The 25,503-nt window shown below is 35.1% G+C and overlaps 2 protein-coding genes and 1 long non-coding RNA gene across 15 annotated transcripts in view; 1 reads left to right on the top strand and 2 right to left on the bottom strand.

Moving 5' to 3' along the window:
- The window catches only part of pik3r6b (phosphoinositide-3-kinase regulatory subunit 6b), a 146,697-nt gene that overhangs the window by 54,859 nt on the left and 66,335 nt on the right, over window positions 1–25,503 (bottom strand). The window lies entirely within an intron of this gene.
- Window positions 1–25,503, top strand: part of ntn1b (netrin 1b) — a 105,254-nt gene that overhangs the window by 21,620 nt on the left and 58,131 nt on the right. For all 3 annotated transcript variants that reach the window (XM_087242074.1, XM_087242073.1, NM_130998.1), the window contains 1 exon segment: window positions 17,042–17,230. In XM_087242074.1, coding sequence (XP_087098200.1) covers window positions 17,042–17,230 — 189 coding nt within the window.
- Window positions 20,423–24,411, bottom strand: LOC147845629 (uncharacterized). Of its 6 annotated transcripts, none has more exons than XR_015480149.1 (9): window positions 24,327–24,411; window positions 24,142–24,210; window positions 24,012–24,050; window positions 23,692–23,719; window positions 23,423–23,479; window positions 22,979–23,117; window positions 22,769–22,872; window positions 22,117–22,191; window positions 20,423–21,151 (listed from the first exon to the last, which is right to left on the bottom strand). It is a non-coding gene; the product is annotated as an uncharacterized LOC147845629 (long non-coding RNA). The 6 variants fall into 6 exon arrangements; XR_015480150.1 differs by having other exon boundaries at window positions 22,979–23,114; XR_015480146.1 differs by lacking the exon at window positions 24,142–24,210.

Genomic DNA, 25,503 nt, shown 5'->3' with positions numbered 1-25,503 from the left:
CCACCCTGTTGCTGGAAAGCCACCTATAGCTACAAGTGTGCTTCATTAGACAGTGTGCGTGTGTGGCGCAATGTGCTCAGCCTTTCAGGTTTCATATTCTCACGGTGCTGTCTGAAATGTTGCTTGCCTTATCTAGACAGCAGAACATCAGGCTTTCTACACACTACTTTTCAGGATGGATTGCACAGTGACTAAAATTGTTCACTGTAAAATGAAAGCTTGTGTATATGCGAACCATATGCAGAGATCTGACTGTTGAATACAAAATGTCAAGACTCTAAACAACTAATTTTAGTCATCAAGTTTTTTGGATTTCTTGCTTTTTGGAGTTACATGCAAAACTGGATTTTGCTGCCTGCTTTGACACATTTAATGCAGCGTGTAATAATTATTATTACGATTGATAATACTATTGATAATTCAATTTGTAACTAATAATAATAATGTTTTGTTATTTATTTTATTATCCTAGATTTAATTAAATTATAAACATTTAAAAACTGATCATATACACTTATCGGCCATTTTATTAGGTACATCTTACTAGTACCCGGTCTGGTCTTCTGATGCGACATGTTGTGCATTCAGAGATGCTCTTCTGCACACCTTTTTTTTTGTGTTACTGTTGCCTTTCTATCAGCTGGAACCAGTCTGGCCATTCTCCTTTGACCTCTGGCATCAACAAGGGATTTTTGTGCCCACAGAAATGCCGCTCACTTGATATTTTCTCTTTTTTGGAACATTCTCTGTAAACCCTAGAGATGATTGTGCGTGAAAATCCCAGTAGATCAGCAGTTTCTGAAATACTTGGACCAGCCCGTCTAGCACCAAAAACCATACCACGTTCAAAGTCACTTAAATCACATTTCTTCTCCATTCTGGTGCTTGGTTTGAACTGCAGCAGTTCGTCTTGACCATGTCTACATGGCTAAATGCATTGAGTTGCTGCCACGTGATTAGCTGATCAGAAATTTGCGTTCAAGAGCAGTTTGACAGGTGTACCTAATAAAGTGGCCAATAAGTGTATACTGTATATAAATAACTGTAAATACTGTAAATAAATAAATAAATAAAAATTAAATAACACATTTAAAAATTATATTCACTTGTTTTTGCATTTTTTGTTTTTTCAACTTCTAATACAACATTTTTCTCTTCAGTTTACATACTTACATATAGTTTATGTAACATACTTTACATATAAATTATTCTTAATTACAAGATGTCTGTAAAATTTAAACAACTCAAACAGGTACGTTTGTGTGAATCATTTGATGTGGACCAAGAGACTGAAAACTCAAGCTGTGCATGTCAAAACCTATACATATAAAAAGATCACTGGTTTGAGCCTCGGCTGGATCAGTTGGCATTTTTGTGTGGAGTTTGCATGTTCTCCCCATGTTGGCGTGGGTTTCCTCCGGGTGCTCCACGGTTTCTCTCACAGTCCAAAGACATGTGCTAAAGGTGAATTAAACACAGTAAATTGGCGGTAGTATATGTGTGTGAATGAGAGTGTATGGATGTTTCCATTTTCATTCCGCTGTAGCGACCCTGATAAATCAAGGGACTAAGCTGAAGGAAAATTAATGAATGAAATAAGATTTATGTATTCTAATTTCATATAAAATGTCCATCCATTTTGATTACACACTTTTAACATAATTGAACTAATAAACTTTGTTTGATTGGAATTTGTTAAATAATCATAAATGAAACAACTACATAAATCTTGTTCGTAATAATATCAATACATCCAAAGTGTTTTAAATGCTTCTTACAAAATACAGCTAGATATACGGTATGTACACCATATTAATATCTTGTAACTTACTAAATCTAATAGTATTCAATTTAAAGAGCTTAAGATTGATTCTAAGGAGTCTGACAGCATACATTTTTTAAAAAACTGACAAATTAAATTTAATGAAAAGGTTACATAATGATAAACTTCATCGTGATTCATTACCTTGAGTGTATGATTACAAAGCAATATTGTGATTTTCAAGCAATACTAAATCAAACCACATGCTCAGGCATTGAAGAATTTAATAAATAGACAAGTTAACAATATACAGTATCATACAGTGCTCAGCATATAATGCAGCACTCACAAATCTATCTTTTAAATTCATATTTTTAATAGGAAGCTCTACAATATTATATTTGTGCACATACATTAGATTAGTCAATACTGAAGCCTAATCTGGAGCTTATCTAACAAAAAAAAAAACTAGTCCAAAAACTAGTACACCCAAATTTATATGTTATAGAAAAATATCAAATACAAATTTTAAAAAAGAGGAAGAATCAAGAAAAGCAAAAAAATGTGAAAAATTTAGTTGAAATTTTTTATTTATTTAATTGTATTATCTTTCAATTTCTTAATATGTTTGGTGAAAAAAATATTTTTTGAATAAATAATAATAACATGATGATATCTGTTTGTTAAATCTGTTTTGTTCAAATGCACAAAAATACATTGCCTATATTTACTGAAAAATGGATAAAAATATTTATTTTCTAAATGGGCTGTACTCATGTATTCTGAGCACTGTACTTGCGTTTATTTTTTCAAGGATTTGCCACTAAACAGGTGTAGTGTTACTTGAAACTACTTCAACTTCAAACTACTTGGACATCTCACTCATCAAATCTCAATGCTGAAGCCATGTAATTAGAAAAATTCACCATATCAGAAGCAACTTTCGCTGTTATGTATGACAGGCTTTCAGCTGAACATTGAAAGCGCAGTAAGTACAGATGCCCTCCTGGAGTTTGTAATTTACAGCCGGAGAGCGTGGCAGACTGCTCGAGCTTGGGCCTGCTGTGGTGTCTACAGAAAACACACCTCTAGAGTGCAAAACTCATCTCATTTCCTTGACTGGCAGCAGACTCACTGCTGCTTTCTGTTCCTCCGGCAAACATTAATTAGTAGCTCTAGAAACACCTCATATCAAGCTAATCTGGGGTTTGCTTATCGATATGAGTGCTCTGCAGTCAAAGAAGTTCCTCTTTCGCAGTAATGTCTAAAACATTAATGTCTTAGCTTAAGAAAGACTGGGGAGGATGTATTGAGTTCTGAAAATATGTTTTAAAATGTTTATTAAACTTTTAATTTAAATAAATCTGATTTCACATGACATGAGCCCTTAAAAACAATGCAGTATGCTGTCTTTTTTTGCAAATGCTATGCGGAGATTAGAGGAAAATATGTGAAACATTTAAACATGGAGGAATTTAATAAGCAGCAAATGAAAGCATGTTTAAATGAGACTTTTATTTGAAATTGTAGGACATCAAACATCACTGTCTGAAAGTGAAAATCTGATTTTTGTACTGAAAACAACACTGTCAAAATGAGTTTACTGCTGAATCCAAACACAAAATCTTCTCGAACTTGATGCATGATGTTAGGTGTATTCGCAGAAGCTGTGGGAATAGACACGTTTACTCGGAATCACTTACCAAACAGTTTTTTTTCATACAGAAGACAATGACAAACAAGAAACCTAGTTGGCTTGGTGTTACTGTTAAACATTATATTATTTACTGTAGTTATCCTTGTTCTTCTACTCTCAGTAGGGGTTCCACTACAAATGCGTTTTACGTCTTATGTCGATCCTCATACAATACATTGAGTCAGAGGACATTTTTGCAGTCTGCAGCCATTGGAAGTCAGTGATTTAAGTTTCTAATGAAAAAAATTGAAATATTTTTAGTTACAAAAAAACCCCCCAAAGATCTGCTTCATAAGACATGCATTTACCCCCTGACAGTGAATGGGTTAGTTTTACAATGAACTTCTATGCTTTTTGAAGCTTTAAAAACAGGGCCACTACCCAACAACATTGTAAAACATCGAAAAGCCAGGATAAAGTGTAAAACTTCCTCTGACAAAAGAAAGTCATTTACAGAGAGATAATATTGGAGTAATTTTACATTTTGGGTGAACTATTTCTTTAACAAAGAATAGTGAAAATGCCTAAAAATGCTGTACATATTCCAAACCAGTAGTTGGCAGTGTTGCTTTGTAAAGAAACATTGCCTGAACATATACACAAACCAAAAGCATTACACTATATTCTTGATAAATGGTAAGAAATGTTGACTATATAGCCCCTTTCACACATACAGACCTTTCCGGAAAATTACCGGCAATTTTCCGGAAAGGTTGTATGTGTGAACAGGTCCTTTTTGAAAATACCGGTAAATTCGTTCTGGCTATTTTCCGGAAAGAGAAGTTGTAACATTACCGGCAATTTGCCGGAATGCTGCGCTGTGTGAACGCAGAAGGAATATTTCCGGAATAAGCGCGTGCACGTCTAGAACGTGCTGACGTAAGACTTCTGCTTTAGCCAATCACAACAGTCAGACGCATTTACGTCCGCGCGGTTTGTGAGAATAAAAGCCTTTGAATATTTTTCCAGACGCATTTAGCTGCTAGAAGTTAGTCAGATAACGTTTATATGTTATCCTTAATGCCAACTGTGCAAATAATCATCGATAAGATGCTTATGATAAGCCGTTGTTTGTTTACCTTCAAGCTTTGCGTGTGCCCATGAAACAGCCTGTGAGCGGCAGCACACGCACATATTATGAACATCTCGACATGCGAAAGTGATCCTGTGAAAGTTGTTTACAATATTGATCATCAAAAGAGTTTGTAATTTAGTCAAATGTTTACAAATACAAGCGCAGCCGTTTAAAGCTCATTTGTGGTGAATGATGTCAGAATTTACCGGTATTTTGGAATGGATGTGTGAATGCTCTTTTCCGGAAAATTTCCGTAACGTCCTCGCCTGTGTGAACAGCGCTTTTTTGAACATACCGGTAAAGTCGTTCCGTAAATTTTCCGGATATTTTCCGGTATCACTGTGTGAAAGGGGCTTATATATCAGGGGTGTCAAACTCAATTCCTGGAGGGCCAAAGCCCTGCACAGTTTAGTTCCAACCCTGCTCCAACACACTTACCTGTAGGTTTCAAACAAGCCTGAAGGACTCAATTAAGTTGATCAGGTGTGTTTAATTAGGGTTGGAACTAAACTGTGCAGAGCTGCAGCCCTTTTGGAACTGAGTTTGACACCTGTGATATATATAATAATATAACATCACAGGAGTAGCAGTGCAATGTGGCTGTATATCAGCAATGGCGTGCGTTGACATGAGGCCGCAGGCAGAGTGCCTTGGTGTCCCACCACCAGTGACAATACACAGACATATTGCACTGTGTGATACTGCATCTATACAAGTGTGATATTGCCCATATACAACAGTTTGTCAGCATAATCGTGTATACAAAAAAGAAAATCAAACATAAAAGTCTAAAAACCCTTGTGTAAGAGGAACTACTTTCTTCTACCATTCATTTACATCTGCAGCAGACGTCAGAACAGCTGAAACCGCTGCTACTTCACCAGCATCACTTTAGAGCTAGTGTTTAAATGATTCTCTAGCGTAAAGCCAAAGCAAAGTTAAGGAAAAACGCTAAACGTGTGTAGGCATTTAGCAGTATCGAACACAGGAGATGCATTAGAAACAAACAGATGGCAAACCAAAAAGCACTACAATTACTATAGTATAAATACAGCACTACAACATACAAAAAACAGAGATCAACTTGGAATATCACTTACCAGTTTAATAATGATTTGTTCAGCTGTAGTTAGAAATTACGCTGTTTTTCTCCTCTAAAAGCTTATTATACGGTCTCTGTTGCCATCTTATGGATGGACAATGTCAACTGTCTTTGCTATGCTTTTCTCCGAAATTATGAATATTTAAAATAGGTGCTGTTCTTATAAATGGTCCTGCACATTTGCAATCTAAACAACTACATTCTCACCTTTAAAAGCCTTTAAAGTGCATTATGTTGTCCAACAGCAGCAATTTTTGTCAAACTGTAGAGTGTCCTCTGCTTGTTGCTTGTTGTGGGAGGAGTAATACACAAAGGTGAAGAGTTAAGAGGCTGATAAGTGCTGTTATTTGCAGAATATCACATGGCTATCAGCCAATCAGATTTAAGAACCAGACAGAACTGTTGTATAAATGTATGTATAAAAGGGTTATATTATATATAAGGGCTGCAGGATATTGGAAAAGCTGATATTGTGATATTTAGTTTTTATAATTTTTATATATGTGCATCAGCATACAATATATAAAATTGTCCAAAAACATACGAAGTAAAATATTCAAATAAAGGACAATCTATACAATACAACAAAGGTAAAAATCAAATAAACCGTGCTTATGGTTTCCTGGGAATTCTAACAGTATTTAGGTACAGAAGGGCAATAAATATATTATAAACACTGCATGGTCTTCATTCTATAAATGAACACAAGTAATATTTGCTAAAGTGGCAAACTTTATAATTTCTTGTGCACAATTGATTTAAATTCACTTAAACTCTTAGTCACCGGGCTTAAAACACACAAATTAAATATAATTTACACTTTTAGATTAGAGTTAAGCTTTGCAATGGCTCATGTTCAGAACCTCCAGGTTAATTAAAATCCCAACTTGATCATGCAAATCCTGCAATGTATTGCAGAGCATATCGATGCTGAAACAGTATATTGTGCAGCACAACATAAAACTGAAAGCAGTGGCATGTAAACACCCCTTCAGACTGATATTACTGTACTGTAGTCACGCATTGTTTAGCAATCACCCACGTCCAACTGTTACACCTTGTAAAGCTCATCACGAAGGTCTTCTCTCAGCATGGAGCTGCATTCCTGTAATGCATTGTCAATGAGGCTTCTTAGTGCCGTTCAAGACCTGTAAATCTCAGCTGGTGAGAGACAATGACGACACCTGCAGTGGAAAAGCACAATCTCTCCATCCCATGCCACATCACGCTGTGATTCGAGGGAGATTCCTATTTACGGATCATTTGGGATTTGGACTCCCGACTCCAGCTGTGGTGGAACCGACGGCCACACATCTGCAGGCCGGGCCTGTCGTGAGCATGATTTACACAGGCTCGAAAAACAGAAGGAATGCCAAACCGACGGGAAGCGCTCACATTGTGGTCCCCCTCTTTCAAACTGATTTATGTTCCATGGGGAAGCCTATCCAGTCCTGCCAAATTCTTCGGCGTCTGGTGTCCAGTGCCGCTACAAATGTCTTTATCTTTTGCAATCAACTCCGATCTCGAATGTTTTCCATTCCGCCTATTCCACTTGTCTTCCGGTTTGAACTCTTGAGATGACTTGAGCTATTTTATTGAAGTTTACTGAAGGAACATTTACTCAGGGTGACTCTTTAAAAATGTACGTACAACTTACAGAATTTCGAGAAATCCAAAAAAGTGGGCATTGCGCTCAGAAAATACTGCCATTGTCCAAAACTAGGATCATGTTTATGCTGGATCACAGATTTACTGCAGCTCAACCTGATAGTACCAACAATACCAAAGCAAAGCTACTATTGGTATATAGTTAAGATATGTGTATTTGTCTCTGACTGTATTTGTCTCTTTCTGACAAATAGATCATTTAAACAGTGATAATTACAGTCAGCCACCATCTCAAGTGTCTGAATGTTTCTCCAATTATAAGTCGCTTTGGACAAAAGTGTCTGCCAAATGACTAAATGTACATGCAAACAAAAAGTAGTTGTATTTAAATGTGATTTGGTTAAAGGATATGGGAGAGACATTGCTGTTAATAGCTGGTGCCTGAGTTTTTTTTATCCATTTTTAACCATGATTTCTTCGAAGGGAGGGATTACATTCAGGCTATAATATACAGTATGAGCTGTGAAATATGCAATTGTGTTGACAGTTTAATCCGATGAAATCTGCAGGCCATCAGTTTGAAGTTTGCAGAGATGTGGTTTTCCAGTAAGAAATATTAATAAAATAACCTATAATAAATTATTATAGTCCAGTGAAGGATTATCATTATAGTAAGTTTGGTGAATTAAAAATTTTTACCAACAGAAAACAACAACTAAACTTACTTTACAAATTATAGTAGAATATTTTGATTTAAGGATGCACGATTTACATTTGAATAAGAACTAAGCAGTGTTTGAAACAGGACTGGTAAGAAAATAATCTGTGCATCACAGGTTTTACTGTAAACCGCATTTACATTTGGTATTAAGATGCGTTTTTTGTCAATGTGACTCAATGTGATATATTGAATTTTGATTTTTTTTTCTTTTAAAAATATTTCCCAAATGATGTTTAACACCGCAAGGAAAATTACACAGTATGTCTGATAATATTTTTTCTTCATATTATTTTGGCTAAAATAAAATAAAATAATTTTTTTATGAATCATTTTAAGGTCAAAATTATTAGTCCCTGTAATCTAACTTTTTTTTGTCTACAGAACAAACCATCATATTACAATAACTTGCCTAATTACCCTAACCTGCCTAGTTAACCTAAATAACCTAGTTAAGCCTTCAAATGTCACTTTAAGCTGTATAGAAGTGTCTTGAAAAATATCTAGAAAAATATTATTTACTGTCATCATGGCAAATATAAAATAAATCAGTTATTAGAGATGAGTTATTAAAACTATTATGTTTAGAAATCCTTCCGTTAAATAGAAATTGGGAAAAAAAAATAAACAGAGGGGCTCATAATTCTGACTTCAACTGTATATGCTTGCGTGTTTTTACATCATAATAATTAAAAAAAAAAAATAATACATAATATTTTTTTAGATAAATATTTGTTATTGGCCACACAAGTTTTTTGTTTTATCATATTAAATGACCTAAGTAATATTTAATAGGTTTATACTTTTTACCTTAATGTCGGGACAGATCTATACACCGCTGTTAGATGGCGCCTCTAACTCGGTTAGTTCTCTTGTGTCCACAGAATATAACTTTTCCCTGTAATTTAGAGTTTATCACTTGCACTTTTCTTTTGGCTTAGTCCCTTTATAATATCCTAGTTTTAATTAATTATAAAATATATTTTTATAAATGTGTAATATCATTTAAACTTGTGACACTTTCAGGTAATAAATTTGAGGTGCTAGGTTGTAGCATTAAATTAATGAAGACTTAAGGATAGATCACTTGCTGAGAATTACAACAAATGTGCGTCCTGGCTTTGTTTATAATGTATAGAGTAGAGCATGTGGTCATGACAAGCAAATGTCACATCATAGGACTACACAATATCCTTATGTTATATGCACAGTAGCCTCGGTAGGTATAGAATTACATCCCTGAAAGATGTCTGAAATGAAGCGGGTCGTCTGCTTTGATGATAATGGAGACCCCCCCCCCCCCTTCCAAAAATAAAAACCAATCCATAAAATAACATCCCTGAGATATAAAAAGCGTCTGAAATGTTTTGAAATTGTCCACTTTCAAAGCCATCTACTCTCTGCTTACTAAGCTGCACATGAATGTTATAGGTTGTGTTGTGAGAAAGAGCATCAAAACAAGTATTCATATTTTGCAGTTTTGTACGAAGATAAGGATTACAATCAGAATGTTCACTTGTGCTTAATTTCTGTATTGTGCAGTGAAATGAAGGAAGGGTCTCAGCAAGATATGAACCAAAAGTGACACATCCCAACAAGCATTTTTTGTTATTAAAAGATGTCTAATAGACGTCTAAACATAATCGTCTTGGCTAAAACAAGGCTAAACTTGAGCTGCCAGTGAAAATCTAATACAGGTCTAAGAATCGGTCAAAACTAGACTAGTCATCAAATAAACAGAAATGAATGACTACACATATAAAGTCTGTCTAATCGGCCTATTTGACCACCAGTCTAGATTCTTAGATGTCTATCAGATTTTTTACCGACAGCCCAAATTTAGCCTTGTTTTAGCCAATCTGTCTATGTTTAGATGTCTATTAGACGTTGATTAACCACAAAATTGTTTGCTGGGATACTGTTAAAAGAAATAGTAGACCCCAAAATAAACATTTTCCTACAATTTACTCCATAGTTCTTAACGTTTATAAATTTCTTTGTCAGTTAAAAAGATATTCTGAAGATCGGCGTCAGTGGTGTGGTGGTTAGCGTGTTGACACATGCACTCCGGTGCTCACAGCGACCCGAGATTGACAGCCACCTCACGGTCCTATGCCGATCCTTCCACTTTCTCTTCTCCCCATGCTTTCCTGTCAATACTCTTTACTGTCCGATACAATAAAGGTGAAAACCCCGAAAAAAAAAAAAAAAAAAAAAAAAAAAATATATATATATATATATATATATATAAAAGATATTCTGAAGAAAGTTGAAAATCGGCAGCCATTGCCATTGACATATATGGAAACAAAACATGCTATGGAAGTCAGTGGGAGAATATGAACACTCTTCAGTATATGTTCCTTTGTGTTTAACAGAAGAAAGAAACTAAAACATGTTTGGAACAAGTGGAGGACATATAAATAATGACAGAAATTTCTTTCTAGGTGAATTATATCCTTTAATGCGAGACGGAAATGTTAAAACCACCACTTGCGATCAGAAAACTTCCATTAATTCTTTCAGGCTAATGTTCACAGCTTGTTTTGGTCAGCTCAGCTTTCTAATTTAAAATGTCAGTTTCATGACTATTTTTTGAAGTTCCACTTTGACATAATAAACATAAGTCCCTATCGTCCAATTTGGTTCACAACCCTGGTCGCTCACTGGGAATCAACCTCAAAACCTAACCATTGCTAACGTCATGCTATAGTAGTTAAGCTACAGGAACTCTAGTAAAAGTCTAATTAGATGCATTAAATCATGGATCCAGCAGGATCTCCATACTCCTGGATGTCGCATGTCTTAATTGACCAGGAAATTTCCATGCGAGTTTGGAAAAGCATCTAAGCAGCAGCTCTTTTCCCTCAGATTTACAGTTACTCTTACATTCTTCAACACTGTACATGAAACGAAAATGAAAGAGCTGCAAATTAATCACCAATTACTCAAAGGGTGTGTTGCGTTTATGAAAACAAACTGGCAAAGCTCAGAGATAAATCAAATGACTAACAAACGGCGCAGTGATTCATTGATGCAATAAGTCAGCGTGGTGCGATGAGTTTCAGCCTGGCACATTTCTGCACTGATTGTATTCCAAGAGGAAACACACTCTCGCTTAGCAGAACACGTCGTATTTTTGTTTGTTTTCGCAAACTGCTCAGAAGCCCTGAAATATTAGTGCGACTAATGTGTCAGCCGGTGATTTAATTGGAAATTTTTATGGGCCAATGTTTTCCAACGCTGCCCGCCCAGGCAGTCCGGGTTACTGTAAAGGCTTGTGTACCCACAGCCGTTCTGGTACAGAAAGAGGTTTAATAACACAGCGCAGGAGTCCTACGAGGAGTCAATAGAGTGTGACATGAAGATACACAGGCCATGAGAAACGAGTTACGTTTCTGAGAAATGTTGGACTGTTTCCCTCTGTGATTGCGTAGACTGAAGCAACAGTACCAGTCGGATTCCTGACGGGATTTTCCTGGGTCTCTTCCAGGACTCTAAACAAGAGAAATAGCCTGAGATATTCTGGCTATTATGTATTATTATCCATTACATGCTGTTGTCATTGGCACTCATCTACTAGAGATTTTATTCATGAAAGAAATTAAAACCTGAACATCAATAATTATTGATTATTTTAACATTCATTCATTCATTTTCTTTTTAGCTTAGTCCCTTTATTAATCAGGGGTCACCACAGCGGAATGAACCACCAACTTATCCAGCACATGTTTTACGCAGCAGATACCCTTCCCAACATTTAAGTTTAATATGCTTTTTAACATATGTTCTTTAATATATGTTAACATTTAAACATATTTATTTATTTTCACTCTACTTTGGTATTTAGTAATACTTAAGCAGGCCAAAACAATCTAATTATGTAATTTTTTCCCTTTTTTTAAATAACACAGTTTTAACACATTTTAGTTTGTTTTAATTATTTTTTTAATCTCGTTTCTATGTAAAGCACTTGGCATTACCATTGTGAATGAAAAGTGCTGTATAAATAAACCTGCCTTGCCTTGTCTAATTGTAATGTTGTGCTGATTTGTGATGAATGCAGTAGCGATTTCACAGCCAGTTAGTGGGGGAATAAGCCCTTGCTGTTTTTTTTTTTTCTATTCAAGCATGTGCTGTGGTTTTATTTGCTCAGATTGTATTTGTTGAGACACTGTATAACACTTTCTCCAGGCAACTGTGGCAAGCAGTTAGAGAAACAAGAAAGCAGGGAGGTCCGATTGCCCTGCTAATTGGTGCTGGCAAACGATTAGAGCAGGGCCCATAACAGAAACGCCCCCTTAATTTTCACCCATCATTACATCACAGCACACTCGGGCGAACACAGACCTGTCCAAAAGATTTGTAGAAACGAACAAGAAGCAGCAAACATGTTGAGCCTTTCAATTGTTTGGAATAGAATAGTGTGATTTAATTTCTTAAATCAGAATAAATAAATCTAATGGAGACTGTACCAGCAAAGAAAGCATAACAGTAACCTACCGAATCTATACATAAAACATAAAATATCATTTTTATGATATAATTTTAATCAATATGCTTTTTCAGCTCCTAAAAAAGCCTACTTTGGGCAGTATATGTTTAATCATAAAAAGCACAAATAATACAAGAAATACACTCTTACTTTACAACTAAAACATATAGAACCTGAATCTTGAATTGTTTTTAATCCATTGATTTACAATACCTGAACTGTCTGAACAATCCGATTCACTAAAATGAATCTGACTTTTCAATGAAAGTTTAACTCAGCAAGTGAGAGAGATTCGTTGACTTACTAGAATGATTTTACACAATTTGGCAAGACATTTAAGAGAGAGCCACTGGGGTAAATCAATTCACTAGAATGATTCAAACATTTTGTTACTATATAAAAAGAGCATTGTTAATATGAACCACTTGAATCAGACAATCCAGAGCAATATACATATGGTAGAGAGATTCATTCAGGATGAATCAATTCTTTTGAATGATTCAAACATTTCAGAATTAGGTAAATATCTAGAAAGAGAACAATTGATTAAGTATTATGATTAGGATTCATTCAAGATGAACTGACTCACTTTAATGATTTAACATTCTGCTACAACATATGAATGGATTACTAGAATGAACTGCTCAGTCTACAGCAAGATACTTTATGGGATGGCAAAATCATTCAGGATTAATAGATTCACCAGAATGATTCAAAGATTCCAACACTTAATAAAGAAAGAGAATTGTTTGAACAAATTCAGTAAAACCAGACAGTTTAGAGGAATAAAAGAGAGACTACTTACTGGAAAAACTAGCTAATTACTTACAGGAATAACTGTTGAAAATGATTTTTGACAGAACAAAAAAATCTAAAGCAGAGCGCACACTGTACATCCTTTCCAGCTAAATGTTTATTCTCAAATCACATGACAATTCATCGTATCAACAATCACATAAGCCATTTCTCTTAGATTATGAGTGACTTTTGAGTGACTCTCTTTTTCCTTTGAGCTTACATTTATCACAGGCCATCAAAAGGATTCCAGAGAGATAAATAAGATTTATTACAGTACAGTCACCCTCTTGGAAGCTTTGTTACTTTCCATCATATGGAAAAAACTAATGCAGTTGAATTTGAAACTAGTTTTAAGTTCTTAAAGTAGCGGCTGTCTTATGGAGTCCAGTTAAAAAAAAAAAAAAAAAAAAAAATATATATATATATATATATATATATATATATATATATATATATATATATATATATATATATATATATATATATATATATATATGCATAATTGTTGGCACCTTTTAAGCATGTGCAAACACTAATAGTCCATTTATCCGCCCTCTTTGGTCTTCATGCACCATTTGGAAGCACTCAGTGGTAACGTTAATGGCAGATTCAGTTCATTTAACCATGTTTATACCATCTCAGTTTAGCCTGATAATTCGATCCATTTCTACACCTCTTGAAGCAGATTTTCAGTTCTCTGAGGATTAACAATCACTCAGCCCCAAAACCCCTGCAAGGCTTCCGAGTGAGAGGAACTGGCCCCTAATGTGAATAATGGAGCCCTGCTCAACTGAATGACTTTCACATGCAAAAAGTAGCATGGTGTGCCTTCCACAATGACCTGAATAAATGGACTTTTTTCCATTTCCAGATAGTTTATGTAACTGGTAATAAATCATCACCTTAATGTCTGATTAACTGGGGCATATTTGATACTATCAGAAGAGAGCAGATAGAAAGGAAAAGCAAGCAAGGGTGTAGTGTGCAAACAATGTTTGACAAATGTACAAAGCAGTTTAATGAGAGGACAGAATTGTGGCAAAAATAAATCCATAATGATTCATAATAAAATAATGGAAAAATATGTTCATTGCTTTCAGAGAACTGGGGAAACATGAAAAACACAAGAAGAACAATTCAATTTTTATAGTAAACCTTTTTTTTTCTTTAGTCACAAACATGAGTATACACTATAAAAATGTTGCGCTGGTTCAACCTTAGTCAAATATGCATAAACCAAACCATTAGGTTAAGTGGCTCAATTTAATTTAATTTAATTTAATTTAATTTAATTTAATTTAATTTAATTTAATTTAATTTAATTTAATCATAATTTAATTTAATTTAATTTAAACATCATTGGTTTTGTCCATATTTAGCCTAACATTTGTTTAAAACAACCCAGTAGTTTATCCCAGCTTCTTGTCAGTGTTCTTCTCAAAGTGAAAGTGTTGCAGTTGGAAGTCTCATGAAAGATAGTGAAAAAAGAGATTATCCAGATCTGATATGTTATCGCTGTGCTGATGGGTTGAAGTGTTCTAGGTGTCAGCGGGATAAAACATGACAGCTGCTTAACACTTCTTTTCTGTGTGTGTGAGAGACTGTATCCCTATTTAGGCACACTCAGCTGGAGTGAGTGAGTGTGGCTGTAGTGTCTGTGCAGTGGTATGAATACAGCTTCTCTTTTGAGGTTATTTCAGTTGCTGTGTTGGGAATAAAGATGCTTGTGACTGATTTATATGAATGGAATATTTGACAAAATAAGGATGGAAAATCGGAAAGATAGATAGATAGATATAACATTTGACAAAATATTGATCTTTAGATGGACAGAACAATAAATTAATGACAGAAGAGAACAAGAAGATTTGATAAATAGATAAAAAACATTGATAGAACAATACAATGACAGAACGATGGATGGATGGATGGACAGAATGGCAGAATTATAGATATGATGACTGGATTTATAGATAATGGCTGGATATATGAATTTGTTGAATGATAGATGGAATGATGGATGGATGGACAGAATATCAGAATAATAGATAGAATGATGGGTGGATTTATGAATAATGGCTGATATATGGATTTGTAGAATGATGGATGGATGGACAGAATGGCAGAATAATAGAAAGATGGTTGGATTTATAGATAATACCTGGAAATATATGTATTCATAGAATAATAGAATGATGGATGGATGATTGGATAAATGGACAGAATGGCAGAATAATAAATAAAATGATGGGTGGGTTTACAGATAATGGCTGGAAAAATGGATTTGTAGAATGATAGATAAAAGGATGGATGGGCGGATAGAATGGCAAAATAATAGAATGATGGTGGATTTATAGATAATAGCTGGATACATGAATTTGTAGAACGATAGAGTGATGGATGGATAGATAGATGGATAGATGGACAAAATGGCAGAATAATAGATAGAATAATGGGTGGATTTATGGAAAATGGCTGATACATGGATTTGTAGAATGATAGATACAATGATGGATTGATGGATGGACAGATGGATGGATGGATGGATGGATGGACAGAATGTCAGAATAATAGACAGAATGATGGGTGGATTTATGGATAATGACTGTATGGAATGTATGGATGGACAGAATGGCAAAATAATAAAAAGAATGATGAGTGCGTTTACAGATAATGGCTGGATAAATGGATTTGTAGAATGATGGGTGGATGGATGGATGGACAGAATGGCAGAATAATAGAATGATGGGTGGATTTATGGATAATGGCTGACTTTATGGATTTGTAGAATGATGGATGGATGGATGGATGAATGAATGAATGAATGGAAAGAATAATAGAATGATGGATAGATTTATGGATAATGGCTGTGTATATGGATTTGTGGAATGATAGATAGAATGATGGATGGATGATAGGCAGAATGGCAGGATAATAGAATGACAGGTCTGACAGAAAAATCCATTTTGACAGATGGACAGATTGAAAACAATGAAGCTAAAAGAAAAGAACAGAACAGTGGATTGATGGGTGAATCAATGAATTGATAGATGGAGGGGTGGATTGATGGATAAAAAAACGATAAAGTACATTCTTTTATACCGCTCCCAAAATTAAATCAAATAAATATGTAATAAAACTGTTGACTGACTACTAACTAAATATCCACATCTTTTTCATAATACTCACAAGGGATGGTAAAACTAGCATAATATTTTGTCTTTAAAAGTCAGAGGTCAAAGTCATGAGCAGGTGTGTGTGTGTGTGTGCACAGGATCTGGAGTGAGTACTTTTATGAAGCCATTGTCTTTTAATGAAACGTTGTAAATGGACGGAAGCCCAGAGAGCCAGTGATGTCATTACAATAATAAAGCTCTCTCAGGACACCAGTCAAACATCTATATGATTTCTCCCACCGTGTTAAGAGTCTTCAATGACCAACAAGGGACCGAAAACACCACCTAAATCATTCCACATCACATCACATTCAGATTCCACATCAGCAAGAACCACAATCCCTGAAGAATATGACAGCAGTAAAGCAATTGTGTGATTGTTCAATAAATATATAATACTCTGTGAGGGTGAAAATGTACGTCACGGGTATTTTACAGATAAGCATTTGTTCAAATCAGGGAATGTGATCTCTTAGTCATTTGCCCTTTAGTAGGGCAATTTCCTGTGAATTACAGGTCTCGAAAGGAACACGTAAAAATGTATTTTTAAACAGAAACAGATATTTGTGGGAAATTTTCAACTTTTCTCTCTTCTTTCTCCTCTCCCATAGCTTGTCACTGTAACCTACATGCCCGCCGCTGCCGCTTCAACATGGAGCTGTATAAGTTGTCAGGCCGCAGGAGTGGAGGAGTCTGCCTGAACTGCAGACACAACACCGCCGGACGCCACTGCCACTACTGTAAAGAGGGCTACTACAGAGACATGAGCAAGGCTATATCACACCGACGTGCATGCAAAGGTAGGAAACCATGCAATTAATCTATGTGCATGGATCCTTTGACATTTACTTAACAACAGTTTGGACAAACAAAGCACTTTAACTGAGAGCAATTATTAACTCATTCCCTATCAATGAGGAGATATCTCAGGTGATGAAGGACACGGATTCTGATCACTCATGTTTTGACTAAGGTTGTCACGATATTGGAATTTTGTACCAATCGATACTGGAATTTTAAAAACATAAATTTCCCACAAACATTTGAGCGCTATTAGGGCGTTCCTTAACAGCACTGATTTGCCTTCATGTTCAAGTGCTCAACAGAAATGACTGTGTTTGGTCGTGAAGGTCATTAGTTCACTGAACTCACCGCTGTTTACTGAGTGTAACCTCAGATACAGGGACACTGGAGTGTTTTAAAGTCATGTTGATCAGCTGGTTTGTCTATAAGCTGACATGCTTTCGCTGATGAATCGTGACTTCAAAATGCTCCAGCGACTCTGTATCCGTGGTTAGACTTAGTAAACAGTGGTGAGTTTGGTGAACTGATGACCTTCATGGCCAATTACAGTCATTTCTGTTGAGCACGTAAACACAAAGCAAATCAGCTGTGTTTAAGAACTTGCTCAACATCGCTCCAATGTTAGCAGGAAAAGGACATTTTAAAAATTTTAGTATTGATTGGTACCGAATTCCAGTATCATGACAACCATATTTGTGACCAATTTGAATTGAATAAGGATGAAGAAATCAGTGAGATAGATCTCTTTATAGACACAGAAACACAATATGAATGCTCAAGTTTTACATGTTTTAGTGTTTGATTTTCAGATCCGAAAGAGATTCGAATATGACAGTGTTTGAATAAAGGGGTATCCTTGGAAAATTAACCCAGGCCAAAAATCCAAGGAAAACTGCCACAGAACCGAGCTTATTAACAATAACAGTGAAAGAAGCCAATTATTCACTCAACCGTGAAAGAAAAAATAAATGTAAAGGCACCAGAGATTACACATGTGCTCTAGGCCTAAGAGACCTCATGTTCACACTTAGAGGTCAGGTAGACTGGAAGGCTGTTCAAAACTTACTAAGCTGGTCACGTTGGAAAATTTCTAAAGCATCATAGGAGCACATACGATGTAGACATTGCCATTATAATTTCTATATAATAAAAAACAAATAAACAAAACAAAAACACGTAAACTTGGAATTACAAGTTACCCACAATGTCAATGAAACACTGTCCCTACAAGCTGTGTAATGTTCCTAGATTTACATTAGGCTTTTAAAATTGTTAGAGCTTTTTTAAATGACTCACACATGCATCTCACCTTCCTTGCTAAAGTATGTTCTAGGGCTGTGTGATTAATCGAAATTGAATCGCAATCGATTCAATCACAATTGAGTGAGCACACTTTTTTCTGCCCAATCAGAATTTTGTATAACCGAACTATGGCGCTAAAAGGTCAACTAAAAGTATTGCTAGTGACACATAATATAGCAGCTAGCAACAGCAAAGTACAGTACAATTGTTGAGTTGTTTGCAGCTGTTACACATTATGAAAAAACATTACAAAGGCACCAGGAGATAACTAATGGCATAACTTACTACTGTTTGCTCTAGAGAAAAATTAGTGTTTATTTAGGGGTGTCAAAATTAATTGTTTCTTTGGTGCACAGTAATGCAGACACTGACAATTTGGTTTTAGTTCAGTAATAATCATAACTGGTTATTATGTGCTGACGTCATGTATCTCATATGCGCTATGTGGCTGTAGCTTATTATGGCAAGGGAGGTGAGCTAGAGTATGTACAACGCTCTAACTACTTAAAAATGCAGAAACTGCACAATTTCACTGCGTGTGTGTTTGCTGGACAGTCTTTCACTGACACTTACAGCAGAAGCCCCTATTTTACTGCGATTGACAGAATGAAAGTAAACTCCATTTCCCTCTCTCTGACTGTGGCCCATTTGTCCTGCTGGCGTGACGTTTCCTCTCCTCTAAGCTGTTACAGCGATACTTTTGGATACAGACATAAGCGCATGTCTGCAAAGTTTTCTCCACCGAGTCTATTATGAATCAGCTGAGATCGCCGATGCCGTTTATCAGTGTCACTCATCTGTGAATAGCCAATCGCAGCCCTTTCTGTTGAGCAATCAAAGGGGTGTAAGAAAGAACTTGGTATTCAAGGCTCAGAAAGCCAGCCGAATATTTATATTTGTTTATTTGCTATAAATACTTGTGTTGTTTAAAGGTACAATTTATATATCTGACTGTTTGTATTGAAGGACAAAATTGTATTAAAAATAGTAAATATAAATATATTTATACAATTTAATACAAGAATTGCTGTGCTGTGAAAAAATATAAAACTGTGTATGGAAAGCATCGTCAACGCACCGTGATGCACCGAGATATCGAATTGAACCGAATCAATAGTATGATAATGGTAATCAAACCAAACCGTGAGACCAGTGTAGGTTCACAACTCTAGTTGAGATTACGTCAAACAATGAAAAAAAGGCAAGTTTCAAAGCACTTCACGGGACCTTTTATGCACAAGTAGTTGCAGTCAGTTTTGACCACAGTTCCAAATGAATGCACTTCTGCCAGTAGTAATCGTAGCAACATACAGTGCTAGTAGAGCTCATCATTCCTCTGTGTAATCTCGAGGGCACCAACATGTAGGGGTGTAACAATATTAAAACCGAACCGAAATATCGCGATATACCAACCACGATAGGTATCGCGAAACTCTCGTGGCGTACCGCGGTACTCTCACGCCCCCTGCTGCCCATTGTTGAGGTTGACGTCACTTGTCTCTAACTAACTGAACCAATTTAAACACATCTTTATTATAATATTTGATTAAATTGTTTTAGTAATGATGAGAATTTGTTCTAAATATTATATTCTAAAGTTAGTATTTTAGTGCATGTTATGTCATGTGACTTGAGTAAGCATCACACTCGTTACTACTGGATGCAGGATGGCTGCTTCACATAGCACTGAGATTGCAGATCCCCAAGACACATTTAAGTCATCTGTGTGGAAACATTTTGGTTTTCCAGTTGAGTACAGGAATAGAATTTGTGTCGTAGACAAAGCGCACGCCTGTCTGTCTCAACTGTTTCACGAAACTTACTTGTAAGGAAAAACATTTAAAAAGTGGGGTAATTTCACAATGTGAGGGTGTAAGCAACAGAACTGCCAACAAAAGTGATTTATTGTACAAAAGTAAAACCAGAATAACGCCCAAATATACAAAAAAAGAGAAATATTTACACTAATAAAAATAATATAATAAAGTAACAAATTCAAACAAAAGTATCAAACAAAAATTAGTTAAACTCGAGCAAGGGGGTGATAGTGGAGACAAACAAAAGAAATAAATATAATAAAACAATTCTAACTCATGAATAACCCCTCTTACCTCGCTAAAACTGATGAAAAGAAAAAAAAGGTCTTCAGCGCCGTGCGCCGCATTCTTCCCTATACTGAATAAAATAAACAAAGATGACCTTCACCTCTTACCTGATGTCTTTAACAATACATTTTCTACGTGTTTGCAAAATGGAAATCATATGACATTTTCCCTATCCACCTTACACTAAGACTGAACTTGAGGAGATACAGCTATATTGTCGGGAAGGAGCGGAGCTTAAAAATAATATACAAATCAATTGAAATAAAAATGTACAAACCTCACAAAATTTCTTAAAGTGGGCAAAAGTAATGCAAAATAATTTTACCCAAACGAAAGTTAAGCAAAAACAACGAAAATCATAATCATGTCAGAAAAATACACGAAAAACGAGATCAAAGGAAAAAGCGCTCTCTCTCCCGCTCTTCCTGAATTGCTTTTTACATTCCCGCGCTGCGTCGCCAAATGATGATAGATCGGTCTCCTGACCAATCAGCTGTCAAAAAGGCGGACCTACAGAAATGAGAGGCATCAGCTGTCGTGAAGGCGGACCTACAGTACATAAATGACCGGCATAGAGGGAGCGGGAGAGAGAGAGAGAGAGAGAGAGATCGGGAGGCAAACATACAGCCGGCTACAACCCTACACTGTAAAAAATTTGACCTTAAATTCACAGTAAATTACTGGCTAATAATTGCATTACTTTCACAGTAAATTACTGTATGTAAATTCACAGTAAATTATTGTGAGGTAGTTCACAGTAATTTACTGTGGTTTTGTCACATTAAATTATTGTGAAATTACAACCATATATTGTAACTTTACAGTAGATAATAAAGTCCGTTACTGTGATTTTACAGTATTATCTTGTAGAATTAACTATATTTTACTGTGAATTTGCAATATGATTACTGTGATTTAGCAGTAGGTTGCCGTTTCAATACATGATTTAACTGTAAAGTTTGGTGCTGTAAAATTTCAAAGCAAATTTAGGTCACACAAAAATGAAAATTCTATCTTGATTTACTCACCCTCAGGTTGTTCCAGCTCTGTTAAAAATGATTTTTTTGTTAAACACAGGAATAAAAATATCAAATATTCCCCTTTGTGTCTAAACAACCTGAAAATGCGTAAATGATGACATAATCTTCATTTTTGGGTGATCTGAGAAGACTCTAAAATCAAAATAAAAACAAACACGCATACATTTTACAGATTTATTTAACAGCTTAATGACATCTGTGAAGCATTTCAGAAAACTTTCAAAAGGTGAAGGTGAAGCCCCAAAAAATCCTAAGAACATAATAACAAAAAAATCTGACATCATATGTAGCATACATATAAAAAGCAGTGCTTCAGAGTGCGCTCTCTCTCTCTCTCATTATATATATATATATATATATATATATATATATATATATATATATATATATATATATATATATATCATGAATCATTTTCCTGATAATTTTACACACTTGCTGGTTGATGTGTCTTCTCTGCTTCTTTGACTTCGTCTGTCTTCCATCTCCAAACTGGTGCCCAAAAAGCACCTATAAGCAAAAGGGCAGACAAACAGTTAGCTTCATACAACACTACTGGGACACTACTGCTGCACTACAGAGCAAAATTACTGTTAGCTCAGTTTGAACATGCTGACAATACTGTAGCTCAGTCAAACTGCAATCATTTAAACAAAAACATCTGAAAACCATTTCCATCACAAACACACAATCACGAACAGTCCAACAACAAATAGTGGTTTTAATGACCTAGGCAGAGCATTTTAAAACAGTTGATTTAATTTACACCTTCTGTTTACAGACTATAATCTAATGCTGGGTTCACACTTATTGCAAAGTTAACACATGCATCACAGCACTTGCTCTTGAATACTAGCAGGATGTTTCTTGCATCAAGCTAATTTTTCATGATTTGAATATTAGGAAAATTTTGCAAAAAACTTGATTGAAGTGATACAGCACTTGTGTTGTATTCATTTCAATCAAGTTTTTTTGTAAATATTCCAAACATTTTTCAACGTTTTTTGAGTTTCACTTAATTTGTGCTTCACAGTAAAAAATTCCCACTATTTATGCATTTGCAATGACTTGTATGTAATCCACTCACCTGAATAGGTAACTTCACATATGGTATAAGAGCCCCATCCTTTTAAAGACAGCTTTCCCTCTGGTCTCCAGCACAGACAAACAAACTGAGTCTGCAACACGGCCCTTTATAACAAGGGGACAAGGGGAGTTATGACTTGTGCTCCTATACATTCCTTGTTTAACCCCCCGAAAACAAGCTCTCGGTTACAATATTTATTGTAGACATTACCTTAAATTCCAGAGTGCAAAAGGCAACTTCAGCATACTTCAATTTCAGACCAGATCCAAAGTCAGTCGTTAAATCCAGGTGAGGTCCCATGACCACTCGACCCTCCAAGGAATAAGACTGTTTGTTTGATGTTGTACTGCTGGGGAAAGAAAGACTAAATTAGAGATGTTTGTGAATAATTACATTTGTTTGTAGAAACAAAGTTGACATTCCATGCTCTGCCTATTAAAAACCAAGCAAACAAGCACACATGCCCAGTAAAATTGCTAATAAAAATAAAAACTATAGTTTAAAAAAATCTTTGTCTAATATTTACTACGACTGGAGGTACTGGTGGAACTTCTGGAAGAAGAAAAAGAGTTTGTACAAGAAACTGCTCACAACAAATTTGTGAAAAACCTGACATTTAAAAATCTAATAAAAACGAGGAAGGTTCAACATTACCTTTAATAATCAAGAGAGGGGTGATTGGCATCAGTGTTTCAACATCAGTGGCTGTGGCTGCAAAAAAAATGAATATAATAAGAGTTGAAAAAGACTCAACCTAACACACACACACACATACTGTGTGTGTGTGTGTGTGTGTGTATATATATATATATATATATATATATATATATATATATATATATATATATATATATATATATATATAGGTTTAGACTGTGATAATGAATTTAGGTTATATTTGTGTGCTCAGAATTTACACTCACCTCACACTTCAGCTATTATCAGGTACACCTGAACACCAAAAAATAAAATCTACAGTTAGTGACAATATACAATTAGTTCTCATTAGTAAATGTTATGCATTAACACCAGTGAGAAATATACAATATGTACTGTGTTAGTGTTAGTTTAAAATAATACAACTGAATTGTATTATAAGCCTCATTTAATAAAACAGTTAAGACTTGTTTCATAATGAGTTTAGTTTATTTAACTAACTTAACGTTAACGTAACAGTGAACAACATTAACGTACATGATGGTGACTAACCGTAACGTTAACTTAAGTGAAAGCCAGAGCTTACCTTAAAGTCACAGTCATTCACCTTTACTTCAGTCTTGTACTGAAACAGAAAATGCAGTAAACAAGAAGTTAATTAAAGAAAATTCCCTTTCTTTTTTTCAGGAACTAACGTTAACGTTATGCTATGTTACCTCAGAAAACACTACAATCACCATCTGGCGTCGTTAATTTCTTGTTTAAAAAAAAGGCGCGCTTAAACCCTGTATGTGCGAGTACAACCAAAGTACTCGGTAAATTCCAGTTAAATGACATGCACTATACAGAAATACACATACAACAATAATTTAACGGACAAAAGTCATATTTTAACACTTACCGAGGATGAATTCGTTGGGTGAAGAGACGAGGCGTCGTATGTGGCGATGGCGCTTGTTTGCGGTCGAGTCGAGTCAGTTCTGTTCAATGAATCGGCTCCTTTAAGTGAACAGTAAAGAGTCGAATTCGCCTGAAACCGATTCCATTTTGCATAATATTGTAAGACGTAGACATATAATTCATTAATATTTCATCATATTGCTTGGTTCGTGTACTGCTTGTACACAAATTGCATGTTGATGACTATGAGCTCATGAACACGTCTGATAAAATATCTGAATCTGATTCAATGTCACACGAGCCCTGAACCGAAGCAGTGCAAAAGTGATATATTCATTGAAATATAAAGTTAATTTTTTTCTTCGCCATTCAAAATATTACATATCTCTGACTTTAATAATAAAAATAAAGTTCGTTTGGAGTGTATTAAGAATTATTATTTTTTCCTCCCAGGATTCATTTCGCACCAAGCTGCATCAAGCTGTAATGGTGGATGAGAAGGCACATAATATTATAAATACTGCTTTTAATATGTAATGAAATAAAGTTTTAACACTTTTTCATGCGAGAATGTAGTTCTTCAAAACCAAAATCTGTGGATTGTTAGTAAAGATTGTGTGTAATTTTAAGTGTGTTTTGCCGGTAGCGGAGATCTATGACCTCCAGGCGGTAACGGCGCTCATTACTCATGTATCCGCCGAGAGGCGCCTGTCTTCAGGCTAGACATTGGGACAATTGCCCCGTCTTCGATGGCTCTATATGCGTCAGAAAATGTAGTTTTAACTGTTTTTCATGCTAGAATGTAGTTGTTTAAAACTCTAATCTGTGGTTTATATATATATATATATATATATATATATATATATATATATATATATATATATATATATATATATATATATATATATATATATATATATATATATATATATATATATATATATAATTCTGAGATTAGTGACCTCCAGGCGATGACAAGTGCCCAATACTCATGAAACCGTCTAAAGGAGACATTTACCCTGACATTGAAATAATTTTTGGCTGTTTAACAGTCTTTGGTTTCATTAATTAATTACTTTTTATTCCAGTTTATTATGTTTTGGCTAAGCACACAGATATGTTCATTAAATATTATTTCCTATTCTATGTTAACTGTAAAAAAAATTAAATAATGGTGC

Source organism: Danio rerio, chromosome 3 (assembly GCF_052040795.2).
Source record: "Danio rerio strain M-AB ecotype USA chromosome 3, GRCz13ab, whole genome shotgun sequence".
NCBI classification, from domain to species: Eukaryota; Metazoa; Chordata; class Actinopteri; order Cypriniformes; family Danionidae; genus Danio; species Danio rerio.
Note: the sequence above shows the minus strand (reverse complement) of the source record. Positions and strands in the feature narration are given on the sequence as shown.